Source organism: Mustela lutreola, chromosome 3, assembly GCF_030435805.1.
Source record: "Mustela lutreola isolate mMusLut2 chromosome 3, mMusLut2.pri, whole genome shotgun sequence".
In the NCBI taxonomy this organism is placed as follows: Eukaryota; Metazoa; Chordata; class Mammalia; order Carnivora; family Mustelidae; genus Mustela; species Mustela lutreola.
Genome location: NC_081292.1, coordinates 19,910,878 through 19,929,260, shown reverse-complemented (window position 1 = coordinate 19,929,260; position 18,383 = coordinate 19,910,878). Strand labels below are relative to the sequence as shown.

The window sequence follows — 18,383 nt, the reverse complement described above, 5'->3', positions numbered from 1 at the left end:
ATAGCCAGTTATCACGGAGCGAGCCTACATGTTCTTGTCATCAAAACCACATTCTCTCACCTGAATTAAACACAGAGCTCTTTTTACTCTGAAGAAATCTGGGACTCAATTAGTTACACTGCAAGGTTAGCTTAAAGATGCATTTCATTAGGAGCTGACAAGGACTACCCAGTGCCTAGTATTTTAAAAGGACTGACAGCACGAGCAGTGGCCACACTTACCTGTAGGAGGGCCTTCATCCCAACCTTCTGCCCTCTTTATTCGATGAGCGGTGAATCCTAAGCAGATATTGACTCCGACAGCAAAAGTGAACAGGGATATGACCTAAAGGAATAAGGAGATTGAGGTGTCAAACCAAGGAGTCAGATGTCAGGAAGGCAACCGGAAGGACTTCAACATCACCACCCTACCCTATGACTTCTGAAATGCACCACAAAGCGCCGTCTTCAGTTTTAAAACAAAAAGAAAAAAAATCCCAAATCAGGAACCAGTTCTCCCCTCCAGTCCTTCCCAAGAGATGCCGTAATCTCTCCTACCTGATAGGGCTGGCCCGGGCTTCTCCTGGCCATGGCCGAGGGTTCTTGGAAAGCCTTCTGCAGTGCGCTGTTCTCTTTTGCCTACACTGAATGCACTGCTTTTTGGGGCTCTGAGTCCAGTCTATTAACTACAAGTAATCCCACCTGGGAGGTTGACAGCCGCCTCTGATTTGCCCGGAGCTAGATTTCATCACGATTGGTTCACAAATGGCAGCTCTGAGCCCGAGAGGCTGGAAACATCCCTCTCCTTCTCCCCACCCCCTTATCGGTCCCGCCCCTAACACACACACACACACTTTCATGTGGTTTCCTCTGGTAACATGAGGGTTTCTTATGTTGCTGTGGTTAATAACAGTGCATGTTCATTTTCCTTCCCTCACAAAAACATGGTTTTTAAAAAAGAAACCAAATGTATTTGATCCGATCAAAATGAAACAGAGCTGCAAAAGGGTTTCCACCAGCTTTAAGCTTTTAAGGTTTACAATGTCATTATTCAATGTAGTCAACCTCACGGCTTTATTTAAAAACACACACACACACACACACACAGACACACACACACACACACACACACGGAAAGTTTTATAATTTATGAACCTAACAACTTTCCCTGTCTTTCCCATTTATTTATTTTTCTCTGGCAGTTTAAATGACCCTGTCCCTACTGCCACATGCTCGGCTACTCCCGACTACTCAAATATTTCTCACGATAAAATCTCCCAAGATTGTAACTAAACACCAGAGATAGCATTATTTTTCCTCGTGGTATTGTTAGCGTTTAAAGAAGTAACTTTTATCAAAATGCTGGGAATGCCAGCTAAGCAGCAGAGAGTCCTTCTGCCCTGTGAGGAAGGACAAAATAACTTCAGCCTGTCTCTTCTTCCTGAAAAAATACTGTCAGCTTGGTTTATATTTGGAGGGGGAGGGGAGAGAAGGGGAGGACGAAGGGGAAGGGGCGCTGGATGGGGAAGCTTTATTAGTGATTGAATTTAGGAAGGAATCCCAATGGCAGCAAGAAGTTAGCTTTAAAAATTGTTTCCCTGATTATTCCCCAGTTGTGCTGTCCTCTAGCCGCCGCCGCCCCCCCCAATGCTGTCCTCTAAGGCCGTTGTCAATGTTAAAATGTTAAGTTTCTTTAGGAAGCATTTGGCAACCAGAAGGCTTCTGAAAGAAATCAAGGTCTCTAAATCTGAAAGTTATTTAAATATTGTCTGCTTTTAGGATTCAGAGGAGGGAAGAAGGCTTGCCTTCAGTTTCCCTTGCGCCCGGGGGGCGGGGCGGGGGGACCATCAATCTCGGCTGAGGGCATGTGTGTACATTAACAAATACAGCACTTAGCATGCAACAGATTGTGAACCGGGCAGTAGCTCTGCTCAAATCAAACACGAGAGCACAAAAGCAAGACCTTGTTTACAGCGGGTTGCACAGTCGGCCTGGGTTTCATTATATATTCTAGAATTCAGTAACAGCTAATTGAGAAAAGGAAAACACACTGCCAAACTTCAAGTTGCCTTTTTAGAATCCGTTCAGCTTTGTACTCTCACAGAGAGGGCAGGCTTGTGGATTTTTCTCCAGAAGTCCCTTGCTTTATTTTCGGTGCCATACTGAAATGATTTGGAGTCGGGTATTGAGCAAGGCTTAGGAACGATGTTCGACCCCTGTAAGAGTCCTCTACTCCTCAGGTTCGAGTTCAAGGTGCAGCCTTGCTTTTTACAGCAGAAAATGATACACCGAAAAGGAAAAGCTCAAGGCAAACCTGGGATTGCCTCGTATTGTATGCCAATGGTGTTCTGAATGTTCCCCTAAAACCCTGCTTCCCCTTCTCTCCAACCTCTCTGGTCCTTGCCAACAACTTCAGATTCTGTCTGACATTTGATTATAGAAACCCAGCTTGAGGATAATGAAGCCTCCTCTTGAGGGGGGAAAAAAAGACTCAGAAGCTGAGCATCGTCCATTAATTTTTTTTTTTTGACATACAGTGAAGCTGTGCAGAGAAAAAAGCCTTAAGTGTAATAGTCGATCCATAATTGGCTTCTGTACAGCACTTGTTACCAATTATCTAAGAGGACTGAGCTCAGGCATTATTTCCATCAACCGTTCTGTCAAGGAGTTTTGTCTTCAGGTCATTGTGCACACGGAACCCATTAAAACACACATATTCACATGTGCATGTGTGCATGTGTGCATGCGCGCGCGCGCGCACACACACACACACACCCCATCTAACCATACAGAATTAAACAGAATTTTATTACAAGACATCATGATGAATTACCTCTCGGGGGATGACCGAAGTCCCCACCTCAGGCTACAAATACAATTACAATCGACTACAATCGACTACAAAATACAATTACCTTTCATTATCAAAAACAGAAAACCAAAAAAATCTGGAAAAGCATACCGTAGGTCTAGAAACTCAACCAAGTGACTGCAATGTGGTCCCAAACCTTCTGTTAACACAACCCAATCAAGAAAGTCTACCTAATCTGGTAGTTTTCAGATTCTGGAATAACGCCCCCCGTGGCTGGGTCAGTAAACAAGGAAGTGTAAAAGAAAGACTCAAATTAACTTCCAGAATGGTTTATCAATCCAGCCATATGTCAGAGAACACTGCCCCCTGGCAGAAAAAAAAAAAAAAAAAAAAAAAACCCAGAACTATAACAAATCTTGCTACAGACTCAGGCCTTAGTAATCACTCTGTGGTTCTCGAGCTTTATTGGGCATTAGAATCAGGCCAGGATTTGTGGCCTGCTCCCCAAGATTTGGATTCACCCCTATGGGTGTAGGGGGCAAGGCAAAGAAATGAGGATTCTAGAGGTCAGACAAGAACTTTGCAGTAGGTTTTTCTGACACAAGGGATGTCAGAAACACATTGAGAGCACAGAGCATTGTAATAAATTATTCTGAGTTAATAGGTTTATGTCCTGTGTGTTGAATTGCTTGGTCTCCTTCCTAATGTAATTTTCATACATGATGAAAAGCATTCATTCCCTATTAAGTGGACATAAAAGTCGAGAGTTCTTCATGACACACCATGGCTGTTCCTCCATGGGAATCATCTCCAAACTGTAAGCAGCAGAACAGAATTTTATTTACTTTGCTGGTGGCACAAAGCCGCAGTGTGTGTGTTGCCTGATCGCGATACAGTAGTTGCATTTATACTAACTAACGCACAGTCTATCTTTCATGAAATGGTTCTGTGAATCCTTGTTCCAGAGCCCTGATGAAGGTAAGAGGGCTTGAGGTTCGTAGTGAGATTCGAAAGATACATAATTGAAGGTTGTCATTCTAACCTCCTGCGGTAATTACGGAATGTTCATGAACTGATTCAGCCTTTATCGACATCCACTTTCTCGTGATGCAGAATTAACTGCATCATGGCATCTTGACTGCAGCTTGACCCTATTCCTGGAATTCCCTTAGAGGTCGGTGTTGGGCAGTTACTAACCACCTGATTTTTCAGCGGTATCTCTTGGCATAAATACAGCACATATGCTCAGAAAGTACGAAAAGAGCAGCCACGTGTCTTCTCCCTATTTTAATTTAAAACTCTCTGAGCTGAGTTTTGCTTTTAAATTCTGCTGTGGTTGCCGGCTGTTAGAAAATTCAGGAGAAAAACAGGATAGCAGTCTTTGCGAAAGGGGTTTACCAATCTAAATTGAGCAAAAAATTATGGTGGCTAATGGAGGAGCGAGCGCGCACAATTGCTCCCACAAGTCGGGACAGCAGATGTGTACAAAGCAGACACCACTTAAGATTCTAAACCACCGATGCAAGGTTTTATGGGTAATCTATGGCCCCAGGGGGTTCTCCAGTGGAGAAATAACATACATCTATTCAAATGCGAAAAGGACTTATGTTATTAGTTATTACACCATTGAAAGCTGAAATCAACACTGGCACATCTTTCAATGACCACAATTTATATAGTAAATCTCTCTGCATGATACTTATTTCCAATGGAATCTAAGCATATGCCCCCCCCTCCACTGCACACACACCAGAACAATCTCTTTCCTCTAAGAATCTTCATTCATTGCACAAATATTCATTAGTTTCCACGGCATGCCAAGCACTGTTCTGAGCACTAGGGGTATATGGGGAGCTGAACCAAGCATCGCCCCCTGAGCCCCCTAAAATCAATCAAACAGACACAGAAATAAAAGCAAAGTTGCACCTGGCTACGTGTAGAAATGCAGAGGTAAATTTGGCTATGAGAGCATACAATTTTGCATTGATCTAGTTAGGAGGCTCATGGAAGACTTTGTGGGGTATCAGTGGGGTGGAGATGTGCAGGGTAAGTGGGACCAATGAGGTAAGAGAGGAGAAGATACTAGACAGAGCATACAGCATGAGCAAAGCTTCTGTATAGGGTGGAGGGCCAGCGCACCCATGATACAGAAAGACAGCTGGTCGACTAGAGCTGCAAAACACAAGTGAGGGTAGCGCGCAAGGACCAAGGGGTTAGCAGGGGCCAGCTCGGTGGGGCTTCATCTGTCATGTGGGGTGTTATTGCCTGGCCCTATGAGCAATGGAAAACCATAGAAGGGCTTATGAAGGTGATTTACCCAGATTTGAAGGACAAATCTCTGTACAATGTAGACGGGAAGTGGAGGGAGTCAAGGGCAGATCCCGTCAATCAGGTGGGAGTGACGGAGCTAGTGACAACTGGCACCAAGCCAGGTCGTAGCGATGGGGACGGAGAACACTGGGAGAATTAGGGAAAGACCCGTCAACGAACTGGGTTCAAGGAACGAGGCGCAGGAAGGTGTGAAGTGTGACTCCCGAGCGAATTAAGCTGGAATTGGATGGTGATGACCAAGTACACAGAGCGCTCAGGAAAGTCACTCCTTCGGTGCTAACTGGATTAGAAAACAGACGTGGAGATACGCACCCGCTTGCTAACACTCCAGAATTAGTTCAAATGAAGGGATATGGCTAATAGCTTTAACACCTTTGTCCCTAATTGTAAAAAATCACCTAAGGCAGTTGCATTCAAGTTACCTTGGACTTGAAATGCTGAAGATACACGCATTCATGGCTGAGATTCAAAAGGAACTGCTGCCAGGAACACTCCAGTCCGTTGCTAGCTCTAGCTCATAATACAAACACTTTAAAACGTAGAAGTCAGTTTGTCTACTTGTTCTCAGCTACTCTCAAAGCCGCATGCTCAATTTCCAGGTACGTGGAGGAAGGACGTAACAGGTGGGCGAAATGGCTCCCCTGCGTGTGCAGGAGCTCGAGCGAGGTTCTGTGGGCGTGTTGGCTCTGTACGGAGCGCTGTGGAACACGCTGCACGTATGGCCGCGTGTGCGACTGCAGAAAAGACGTCCACCCCCGAGCTAAAGGTTCATCCTTTGCCTTCCCATCTCTCACCCCAGCAGGCTGCAAAGCTGCTGCCCGTTCCACTTGCAGATGAAGAAATGGAAGATCCAAAATTAAGGGACATCTCCAAGACAGGTCTAGAACCCGGGTCACCTAAGCCAGCTTCATTCCCTCTCCCACCCTCGCATGACTTCCCTCTGTTAAACCACATGAGGGCCTCGACTCTACACATGCAGAATGCAGCCGCCCAGGCAAGGGGCTCACCTCCCAAGTTCACTCCTTCTCATGAAAACCTCCTGCAATCCCTCCGTCTCTTGTTCCTTATCATCAGACACCAAGTCTATGGGTTCTAGATATTGATTCCAGCTATTACCATCCTTTCTCAGAGCTGGCTGAGCGTTACTAATATCTAAATGGTCTTCCCATGTGAATATTTTAGATGCTCCCCTCATCTTCATTCTTTGGGACACACATGGGCAGTTTGTCTCATGCAAATGGTTCTACCTGTTTGCATCTTCTGTCCCCTCCAAACACCCTTTCTTTGAGACCTCTCTTTTTTTATATATAAGATTTATTTATTTGTTTGAAAAAGAGAGCATGAGCAGGAGGAGCAGAGGGAGAAGGAGAGAATCTCAAGCGGGCTCCATGCTGAGTGCAAAGCCGCAGGTAGCTTTTGACCCTGAGATCACCACGTGAGCTGAAGCCTAGAGTCTGCCGCTTAACCCACTGTGCCAACCAGGTGACCCAAGTTGTGGTCATTAATTAAGCCTCTTTTAATTCATTCCCATTTAGTGCCCAGAGAAGCTGGCATAAAATGCAGATCTGCTGATTTTCCTCCCAATCTCAAAATCTGCAGCAGTTCTCCAAGTGCGATCCCTGGGCCAGCAGAGCCGGGGTCACCTGGAAAGGTGCAAATCCTTAGGTCCTACCTCATGTCTACCTAATCAGAAATTCAGGGGGTTGCAGTGGGTAGAGCCACCACTCTGTGTTAACAGCCCCCCCGCCATGTGTTTCTGCTGCAAGTTTGAGAACCACTGACCTAAAGCATAAAATCCAAAGTCCTTGGCAAGGCAAATAGGATTCTAAATCCAAAATTAAGTTCCCCGGAGTCAGATCCCAGCTCTACTACTGTTTAACTGTGAGACCTTACATTACCTTTGGCGAACTGCTTCTCCACCCTAAGACTCTGTTTTCTCATCTGTATCCAGCTCATAGGATTCCTAAGAGAATTACCTGGAATAATCTGGGCAAATTGCCTAGCTCAATGCCCAGCACAGAAGAATGTTTAGTAAATGTTAAGTTTGTTTAACTAGAGGAAGATTTGCTGTTCCTCGATTAAGGTATGCCCTCTCGCACATCCATTCTTTAATATAGATTGTTGCTTTGGTCTAGAATGCCCTTCTCCACCAAATCTCCCTGGCAAACTCCAACATATTCATGAAAATTCAGGTCAGGGGTCATTCCTCTGCAAAACCCTCCGTGATTTTGCCTCTCCTATACAGACCAATGGACTCTTCAGCTCTGCTCCCTTATTGCTGATAAATCCCTTTTGAGGCCTCTCTGTCCCTTGGGATCTCTTTGAACTCAGGGACCAGTCATCCTTGTACTCCACAGCGCTTTGCATCTTTCCTGGGATATAACAGGCAGACAATAAACGTTTGTTGAAGGAAGTACTTGGTGTCAAGAACTTTGAATTGGAACTTCAAATGAACTTCAACCAAACTTCAACCCTTGCTCTCTTACTAACTGATAAAGTTCTAGAACCTAGGTGAGGTTCGGTGGGCTGAGGTCCGGAGCCGATAACCAAGAAAGAATTCTTGAGACATCTTTGGTGCAAAATGATGGTTTATTAAAACACGGGGACAGGACCCGTGGGCAGGAAGAGCTGCTGCCCTGGGTTGTGAGGGATGGCAGGTTATGTACCCTGCGGTTGGGGGGAGGTGAAGGAAAAGGGGGGTTTCTACGGAGCTTTCATATGCTAAAGAGGGCCTACAAGGTGCCAGGATGTCCCAGGCCTGCTGGAGGCCTTGCCCTTGCTGCTGGATCAATGTTGTCTTTAGACCAGCCATTAACATTAAGATAGTTGGGAGACTTTTTGGTGGGGTGTCACAATCCTGCTATCAATCATCTTTGTTAGTGAGATTTAGGACATTTCTAAGCCAAGGGAGACTCCTGTCTAGCCGGATTGTGAGCTCTGCAAGTTAACTATTTGCTTATTGTTCATGGCAGTCAGGGCTGCCTGAGGGATGCTACACATATGACAGAGGGGAAGCGGATGGGGGGTGGGGGTACAAGGCTCCAGCTTTTGCTTTGTCTTCAGCCAGCCTCGTGCTCCCTCATCACTAACTACTACCTGGGTCACTTCAAGCCCATGTTTCTGCATCTATAAAGCAGAACTCTTGGGTGAATGTAGTCCTTTGTAACATTTTTAAGCATAAAAACCTTATTTTCAAATAAAATCTCAAAATGAATAGTAACATCTAAATTGGGAGCTGCTCCGCGTTAAGTGGGGGGAGCCAGGATCCTGTCCCACCAGCCGCCTCCCCGTCTCCAAGTTCGAGCTAATTTCCACACAACTCCTCATGCCGTTTTTCAGCTCTGAAGTCCTCCTCTTTCCATAGTGCTCACCCAAATCTCAGTCGACTCATAGACTTTCCCAAGGCTATGGGTTATTAACAAAAATAACGTGAGTTCTTACAACACGGAGCTGATGTGAAGACGAACTAGTAAGAATGCATATTAAGCAAGTATGTTTGAAACACTGCTTGAAACATAGAAAATGTACAAATATTAGCTATTATTGCATATAGGAGGCTAACGAGTACATCTGTTATCATATTCTCAGCAGTCAGCAAAGATCTGAGCACGTAATAGGTGCTTAGTTGTGACACAGGTTCTAGGAAAATTCCTTTACTTTTCGAGAGACGATATGGAGCTTAAAGTTGGAAATGTTACAAACCAGCCTTGTCACATTCTCTCTGACCTCAAGAGAAAATGAGCGGCTTTTATTTGGCAGAAGGTGGGGTGAACCTGGGGACAGCCTTGAAGGCATGAGTTTGAATTACAATAACAAAGAGCCTCCACTCGATTGGAAAGCCCCAAGAATTTGAGCTTCAACTCAAGAAATTTGTTTGAACACAAACCTCAAAGGAAGTTTATGCTTGCTACTGGAATGGTATCATCACATGCTTAGCAGCACAATGGTACCCTCTTGGAGAGGAAGCAAAACTGCTCTTTCTGTGATTTCCCCTGCAAGCAAACAAGAGCTAGTAACATCCAACCAACTCGGACCAGAAGGGAATTTCCTCCGCCTGAGAAAAGATTTCTGTGAAAACCTACAGCCAACATCATACTTAATGCTGAAAGACTGAATGCTTTCCCTCCAAGACCCAGAACAAGACGAGGATGTCTTTTCTCACCACTTCTAGTCAACACTGCACTTCTAGCCAGAGCAATTAGGCAAGAAAACAAACAAAGGGCATTCCACTTGGAAAGGAACAAATACAGCTATCTCTATTCACAAGACAACATGAACTTGTATGTAGAAATCTTAATGAATCTATTTTAAAAACTCTTCAAATAGCTAAATTCTGAAAAGTTGCATGATACAAGCTAAATACTTTGAAAAATCACTTGTGTTTCTGTACACTAGCAATGGACAATCTAAAATAAAGTTAAGAAGACAATTGCACTCATAGCAGGATCAGAAGGTATAAACTACTATGAATCAATTTAACAGAAGAAGTATTAGATTTGTAAACTGAAAACTAGAGAATGTCACTGTAATACACTGTGGAAGACCTAAATAAATGGGAAGACATCCATGTTCATAGATTGGATGACATTATTGTCAAGATAGCAAGAACATGAAAAAGGTGGTCCACAGCATGGGAGAAAATATTTGCAAATCATACATCTACTAAGGGGCTAATACCCAGAATATACAAAGAACTCTTGCAACTCAGCAGTTAAAAAAAACACATAACCCACATTTTTTAATGGACTGGAATAGACATTTCTAGAAAGAAGACATATAAATGGACAATGAGTACAAGAAAAGATGTTCAACAACATTAGTCATTAGGGAAATACAAGTTAAAACAACCATAAAATACTACTTCACACCAACTAGGGTGGCTAAAATTAAAAACATGCAATAACAAGTGTTGGAAAGGATGTGACAATAATTAGAACCCTAATATATTATTGATAGGATTGTAAAATAGTGTAGCCACTTTGGAAAACAGTTTGGTAGTTCCTCAAAATGTTAAACATGGAGTGCCCATATGACCCAGCAATTCCACTCCTAGGTATACACTAGAGAAATGAAAACATATGCTCATATAAAACCTTGTAGACAAATGTTCATAGCAGAATTATCAATTCATGAATGCATAACTAAACTTAAGTATATCAATACAATTAAATGTTATTCAGCAATAGAAGGGAATGAAGTCCCAAAACACATTATAATATGAATGAACTTGGAAAGAAAATCAGGCACAAAAAAACTAAACACAAAGGCCACATATTGTATTGTTTCATTTATATAAAACATCCAGAATAGACAAGCCCATAAAGAAAGAAAGTAGATTAGTGGTTGTCCGGTGATGTCGGAATGACTGCTTTGGGTACGAAGTTTTGTTTGGGGGTGATGAAAACATTCTAAAATTACACAGTGATGATGTTTGCATATCTCCATGAAAGTAATAAAAAACACTGAAATGTACAGTTCAAAAGGATTGGTTTGAATGGTTTATGAATTATATCTCAAAAAATGCTGCTTAAAAAAAGAGAGAGAGAGACAGAGAGAGCTAGTGAGATTATCCCTGCAGTGAAGCAAATTCCAAAGCATCTGGACCCACAGGAAAGGAACATTAACCCTGACCTTCAGCTCTCAGGTCAGTGCCTTCCAAGCTGTGTACAGAGTCACCTCAGTTACCCTCCAAACCTTTCAATTAACAGGGACAAGCATTTGAGTCGTGGTGTGGACCTATTTAAACCAGCCCCTGTGTGTGATGAAACCCTTCACATTCCTAAAAATAGGAGGATCTCTTTCGGACTACTTCAGTCTCGGTCATAATACTTTAATCAAGTTCCCTGTTTCCTTTTTACTTTAAAATAAAATGAAAACCCAGTTCTCGCCTACAGATCTCAAGGGGCTTGGATCTTAATGGCAACACACTGTAATCAGAGTTTGTGGGACAGCTGTGGGAATTCAAGAACAATGTCTTGGAACAACATGGACGGCCCTTGAGGACGTTATGCTCACTGAAATAAGTCAGACAGAAAAGACAAACACGGAATGAACTCACTTAATGGCTGGACTCTAAAAAAAGCTCATACACCTAGAGGCGGGGGACAAGGAGTAGGCAAAATGGGTGAAGGGGGTCAAAAAGTACAAACTTCTAGATACAAAACACATAAGTCATAGGGATATAATACACAGCATAGTGACAATAATAATACTGTATCGCATATCTGAAAGTCAACAAAAAGGTAGACCTTAAAAGTTCTCGTCTCAACCAAAAGAATTCTCTAGCTATGTTTGCTGACAGATATTAACTAAACTTATTGGGGTGATCATTTTGCAATGCATACCAATAGAGAATCATTCTGTTGGACACCTGAAACTATATAATGTTATATGTCAAGGCATTTTTTTAATTTAAAAATTAATTAAATTTTTAACTTTAACAATTAAAAAAAAAAAAAAAAGCCCTATGAGAAGAACCAAGGCCCGCTCACTCTTTCTACTTTGTGATCAGGAAAACCAGAAGTCTACTCATAGGCAAGATCACAGAGTTAACATACCTTTGACTGGGAGAGATCATGGCAGCTCAGACAAGGTGGAGGGAAAGGGGAAAGCAAGTATGTATGCATGATACCACACCTGGCATGGACCAGACGCTCCTTAAGTGATAGCTAGTAATTTCCTAGGTCTGCTCTTTGCCAGACAACATACTAGAGACATTTATATACATATGTATTGCCTTCTTTAACCTTCTTTAAAACTTTCACGGTATTGGTATTGTTAGTATATGAGAAAACAAGCTCAAGTATATCAGGAGACCTGCCTGAGTTCAAGTATCAGTTAAATAGGGGACTCCTCTGTTCTCTATGATTTCCTAATGAGGATTACAAAACTGGGAAAATCTAGAAGGGATGGGAACATTAACTATTTGCTGGGAGAAACATGAGTTTATTCAAAGTAGAGAATCTGATGAATGTTTGATAAGTCTTAATACTTGATAATGTCTCCAGATTCAGAACATATCAGAAGCCACAGATTAAATTCTATTCTAGGCTGACTTAGTTCTCACCCCCCCCAAAAAAATTGGTTGGAAGTGAGGAAGTGACTGACCATAACTGTGGGCATCAAAACCATGTCATTTCAAGGTTCCCAGGAGATTAGAGAAAAGGCCCATCATTGTCAGACAATTGCCCTCAACTTTGAGAATCCAGAGTTTTACAAATTCATATAACATTGATTCAAGGCAGATTTCACAAGCACTCACTACAACATAAGCTAACGGTTATCGCGAGTGTACGCTATGCCAGGGCTATGGGGATATTGACATAAAAAACATGTTTTGACTGGGAGATGTGGAAGTCAACAGGTTGTTAAGCACACTCTGGTGAGTTCTGTCACAGAGGTATGCAACGGGTATGTTAGGGGGACACTGAGAACTGGCTCATTCCATCTCTGTTCCACTCCACTCCCAGGGAGCCCTCTCGTCTTGCAGATTTTTTGTTGGAGGCATTATAGATGCAATTTACATATTCTGCCAATTATACTCCTGAGATTGTCTTTCTGCACAGGATATCTGAATGGCAGAATGGGACACAATCCATCTTCCTGCCCTTTTGGCTTTTCCTCCGATAACAGTTTTTGTAAAAGAGAGCTGGGAGTTTTTGTTACCTGCAGGTTCTGTGGAAGGCGATGCTTGACCACAGCTCTCAATGACCTCATTATACCTTGGGTTCCTTTCAAAGGCAATTACTCCCCAATCCAGGAGAGAGAAGTTCAGCTGAGCCTGGCACAGCCTGGACTCCCATCTGGATTGGGTTTACTTTGGAGGTCGTTTCAGTACTTGAGAAAGGCTTTAGTAGGATGATGAGGAGTCCATGTTACCCAATCCCCTCATTAATTCACTCATTCATTAGCTTATTTAAACTTTTATTGAGCCCTTAATATGCATCAGGCATTAAGGACACAAAAGGAACAGGACAAAGCCTCTTCCCCAAGATCCCACACTCTAGCGGGAGAAGAAATGTATCATAATGCCAGATAGTTGATAAGTGATAAGGAAAACAAAGCTGAGCAGAGAACAAAAAGGAAAGGGGGCAGCTATTTTCAATTGGATGGTAATGAGGCCTCTCTGCAGAGAGGACATCTGAACAAAAATCTAGATAAAGTGAGGGAAGAACCATTTGATGGACTTAAGTAAGAGATAAAGCAATCCGCTCTGGGTAGATCTAAAATATAGGCATAAAATGAGCTGACCTTATACCTCTTCTCCTAGCCTTACAGGTCTCTTATAATACTCTGTAAACAGAGGGCCACTGCAAAGTTGAAATACAATGACCTCAGCTTTCCAATAGAGCATTATGCAAGAGAATGCAGACGTTCTGAACTTTACAGCATCCCACTAAACTTCAGGGGCTCTAATGAGAGATGTTATACAACTTGGTAATTTCTAAAATACTGGGCTGTCAGGCTTGGTTAAGGTCATAACTCAGATGTTCACTAGCTGTGTGGCCTGAGTTAGGATACCTCACTAGACCTCTGCTTCCAAATATGTAAAATGGGAGTGATACCAACCCCTCCCTCACAGAGTTGTTGGGGGGATTAAGTAAAAAGGTCCTTATGACATTAATTGTTAATTATAATAGCTACCATCTATTGAGCACTTAGAATATGCCAGACATGGCTCAGAGATTCTCTCAACAGTCTTGCAAAGTACATATTGATTTCTCTTTTTGACAGAGGCTCATAGAAGTTGAAGGGATTTGCCCAAGTTCATGCAAATTCACTCAAACTCAGGTCTGTGTAACCAGAGTCTAGCTTATAAGAACTTCTATTAACCTTCTAGTTAATATAGAACATAGTCTACTGTGCTTTGATATATTGAGTTTATTACTTTAAAAAAAAAAAAGTCATCCAATCTCACATGTAGAGGGCAGTTGAGGGGGTTTTCTCTTGGTATCTTTAAGAGTTCAGATACAGGGGCGCCTGGGTGGCTCAGTCAGTTAACCATTGGACTCTTGATTTCAGCTCAGGTCATATCTCAGGGTCGTGGGATTGAGCTCTGCATCTGGCTCTGTGCTCAGTGGGGAGTCTGCTTGAGATTTCCTCTCTTCTTCTGCCCCTTCCCTGCCACTCTTTCTCTCTATCTCTCTCTAAAATAAATAAGTCTTCTTTTTTTTTTAAGTTCAGATACAGAACAGACTCTGTAAAGAACAGTTTCTCATTTTGGCACCAACTGCTGGTTGGAACGATTCTACCGATGCTCTCGGTCCCCTGACCGAGGCAGCTGGTTTTGCATGCCTTCAAGGTTTGGAGTTGGCGGAGCTCCGTCACAGCTCTGTAGCCGAAGGCCTCAGGTCACAGAGCACTTTGCAAAAGATGCCGTTTTCTCCTTTTCCCAGTGTGCTCTCCCTTTAGGCTGCTGCTTCCCCTTCTTCCTGAGAATTGACCAAAATGCTCTAACTCTTATTTTTGCAGTTAATCTCATGTGACCTTACTATTGACAATGACCTAGTTGTTTTACCCAATGACAACACCGTTGATGAGATGCCAGCGCTAAGGCCAAAGATCGCCGCCTGACGGAGCTGGGAGCAAACTCTGTGTATTGGTTCCTCTCACTGCACACAACACATTCTAATCATAATAATGGCCCCGAGCGCAGTCACCCCTACCGGGAGCAAACCATGGGCCAAACATTTAACATAGGGGTCAGCACACTCTCGCTCATTCATCCATTTAGGCAGCAAATACTCTTTTAGGCAGAAAAGGCACCAGCAATTAAGAAAAGAACCCGAAAGCCTGCTTGAGGAGCTTATATTTTGTTGGATGGAAAAGACATAAAATATACAAATATGTCAATTAGTGTTAAGAGCTCTGAGTAAAGGATAAAACAGGATGGTGGGAATGATGCGAGACCACAGCCAGCCCTGGAACCACACAAATAAAGCCATTCAGATTATCTGATTTTACAGATGAAGAGTTTGAGTAATTTGCCAAAAGTCATCCAAAAGTCATCCTTGTTAAAACAAGAATCTGCCAAAAATAAAAAAAATTTAAAAAAAAAACAAGAATCTGCCATATTCTGATAATGACAATAATAGATATAACAATGATTATAATAATTAACCACCTGCGAAGGTACTATATAATGACCTTATATGATCGCATAACCTTCTATCATCGAATCCTATTTTACGAGTGGTGGGGAAAGGATTTACACCTCGTCTGAACGGCTCAAAGTCCCTGATCTCTCCACCGCACCTTGCCCTCTCTGTTGTGTTCGTTCTGTCCAAAATTCTCCCTGAACCAAAAGAGTCTTGAGGACGGGGACTGCATCTCCACCACCTCCTGAAAGTTTGCCAGGATTGAGCTGAAGCTCCTGCCTCTGGACCGGCCGCATTCCCCAGACAGATAGAGAGATGGCTGCCCACGCAACCTCGCTTGGCAGCGGGTCCCCATGTGTAATTAGCACAGCGGGCAATGCTACCCTTGAATCCCAGAGTGCCGGGGAACATTCAGAGCTCACGGTGCAGCGGCAGCTGGCTAGACGCAGCCTAACGTCTTGGAAACACCTGCATTCCCAGGCGGACTTGTGTCCTGCATTGCCTCGCTTGCCTCTTTATTAGACTGGTGTTTGTTTAGGAATGAAAGGAATACACAAGTGGGAGGCACATGGCCTGCATTTTAATGAAGGCCCATCCTATGGACTCAAGGACGCATTGTGAAGAACTCGAAGGGCATGCCGACTGGCAGCATCACGTCAGCTCCAGCCTGACAAGGCTTTCCTCAGCACCCGAGGTCGTGGTGATCACAGCTGTGATTTGCGCTTCCACGCGCCGTGTGGCCCACCCCTCGTCGATGACCACACGGGGTGAATGAATGATTTCCTTCATGCAGTTCAAGCTGCTTCATGGCAGTCCAACACAGCCAAATGGAAACATTCTGAGAGCAAGTATGATTCTTCTTTTGGTTATAATTTAGGGAAAAGTAGAGAGTTCTTAGAGTCAGGCATGAACCTAGGTTCAATGTTCAGCCCTGCCCCTTTCTGTGAAATGGCGGCAGGGTTGGCTGGGGCCTTCTCCTTCTGTCCTTCCCCAGCCTGGTCCCCGAGGCTGGAGTTCTCAAGAATTCTCTAGATCCCAGGGGAGCGCTAAGGCTCAACCTTAGAAAATATGGCCACTTTCTTGTCCCTGTCCCCACACACCCAAGACAGGCTGGGGAAACCCCAGACCCATGTTGCTGATGTCCGCACACACGTACGCCTCTTCACTGGAACAAGGCCTCCAGGAGCCTCAGCCGTGTCTTCAGTTACTTCAAATTGACTAGCCAAAGTGTTTGTACACAGCATCAAAAACTTTTCCAAGCTTTTCAAGCCTGCCGGAGACTCCCATCCTTCTCAGGGAACAACTTCATCTGCTCATCTCCTCAACAGATCAAGGCTATTCTAAGACGCTCAATACATCCTACTTACAAATTTTATTCCTAGGGATTCCACACAGAAAATTTGCTTTGGAGGGTGAGAATACTGGTAAAAACTGTTTTTTTTTTTTAATTTTCCTTGTTTTTGCCTAAGGATCAAATTATAGATTGAGGTGTTTCTTAGGAAAATTGCTTGTCTTGTGTTATTTAGGAAGGTCATTCCCTGGCAGGCTGACTACATTTTTAGTCAGTTTAGAGCCACTGGGAGTGGATGGTAAGACTATAAATAATCGGGGGTAATAGTAATAAGGGGTTTAGGATCCAGCGAACTCGGGATGAACATCCTGTAACATCTCACAACACGCCTTCCCAAGGCAAACATGGCCAGCCAAGAACATGCTCAGACCAAAGACGTCTGTGCCAGTGAAGTTGGAAGAGCATCCTTCCTAACTGTTATCCAGCCCGCAGGGGTAGCTATGCTAGGCAGGCTTCCTGGTTGAGGTGTTCTGTCCACCAACCATGGCAAATGTTCCCAACTTTCCCAAACTCTTCTTTAACCCTGAGTTTGAAATAATAGTCATTGGAACTAAAAATAACATGTTGTGTGGATTACATGCACTCTGCTAATTTCTTCTTAGACATCATCTCATTGAATCTGGGTAACAATCACACCTATAGGTACTATTATCATCTGTAAATTACGAGGGCAGAAGCAGATGTACAGAGAATGAAGGGGCATAAACAGAGCCTGAGTGCTTGAACCACTACCCATCCCGTCTTCCTGGTCTCAGAGATGGATGGCCTTTAATTGTTATCAAATCATAACTCATATTCTGCATGGTTACGCCCACTTAAGACAGGTACAATCTAAAATCAGCCTTCACATCAGCTGTAGAAAGAGCGGAAGTTTTGGAATTCAGCAGACCTTTGTTTGAATTCGAAGAGCTGTGAGAAGCCTCCATCGCTTCACGTCGAAGGCACTCCTAAGAGCTGAGAGACATTGCTGAATTATTGAACCCCTAGAGACCTTCATTTTTTCTCATTCTAAAAATGAGAATATCAATAAGTCCTTCAAAGGGTGGTTTTGAGCAGGTGCGGGCAATCTTTGTCTATAAAGGGCCAGATCATAATATCTTCAGTCTTGCAGGCCACGCAGTGATCCTTCTCATAACTACCCAACTTGCTCTTACAGCGTGAAGCACACACAGACTCTCCAGAAACAAAGGGGTTTGGCTGTGTCCCAAGAAAATTTTATTTACCAAAGAGGCAGCAACCAGATTTGGCCTATGGGCTATAATTTGCCAGCCTCTGATTTTGAAGATTACACGAGATAATGTATGTGCTCTGCGTGATCCCTAACATACAACAACTCATCAAAAAAGATAGTATAATTATGGTTTCAGCATGAGATGACCAGTGCTTTCAACTTGGGTCAAAAAAAATTCCAACCTCAAAATCAAGTAAATTTAACATTGTTAGGAACTTCTGAAGCCTTACTTGGGTAAATGGATAACTTTCATAGACTTTTTTGAAATGTTGAAAAATTACCAACACTCTATCCCTAACATCACTTTATAAGTAGGGCTGCTGGAGACCATCATCTTTTAGTATTTGCAATATTGAGGACACGTTCACAGTAAAAAGGCATTCATTGATTATTTAAAATTGAAGTTTAACCAGAGAATCTTGGGTTTTTCTGTTGTTATTGTGGCTTGTTTTGGTTTGCTTGTTTTTCCTAAATCTGACAAACTTACCTATGGACCTCTATGATTCCACAATTTGGAAGACACTGGTCTTGTCCCATAACAAGAATAACCCAACACAAGCAACATTTTGTTCCTTCAGGGAGG

General features: G+C 43.1%; 1 protein-coding gene across 6 annotated transcripts in view; it reads right to left on the bottom strand.

The window, feature by feature from the left end:
* ENPP2 (ectonucleotide pyrophosphatase/phosphodiesterase 2) overlaps positions 1–18,383 on the bottom strand; it is a 107,951-nt gene that overhangs the window by 78,756 nt on the left and 10,812 nt on the right. For 5 of the 6 annotated variants that reach the window (XM_059165727.1, XM_059165722.1, XM_059165724.1 and 2 more), the window contains exon 2: positions 222–324. In XM_059165727.1, coding sequence (XP_059021710.1) covers positions 222–324 — 103 coding nt within the window. Of the gene's footprint in view, positions 1–221; positions 325–536; positions 745–18,383 lie in introns of those variants that run through there. The other variant, XM_059165726.1, reaches the window with a different exon arrangement.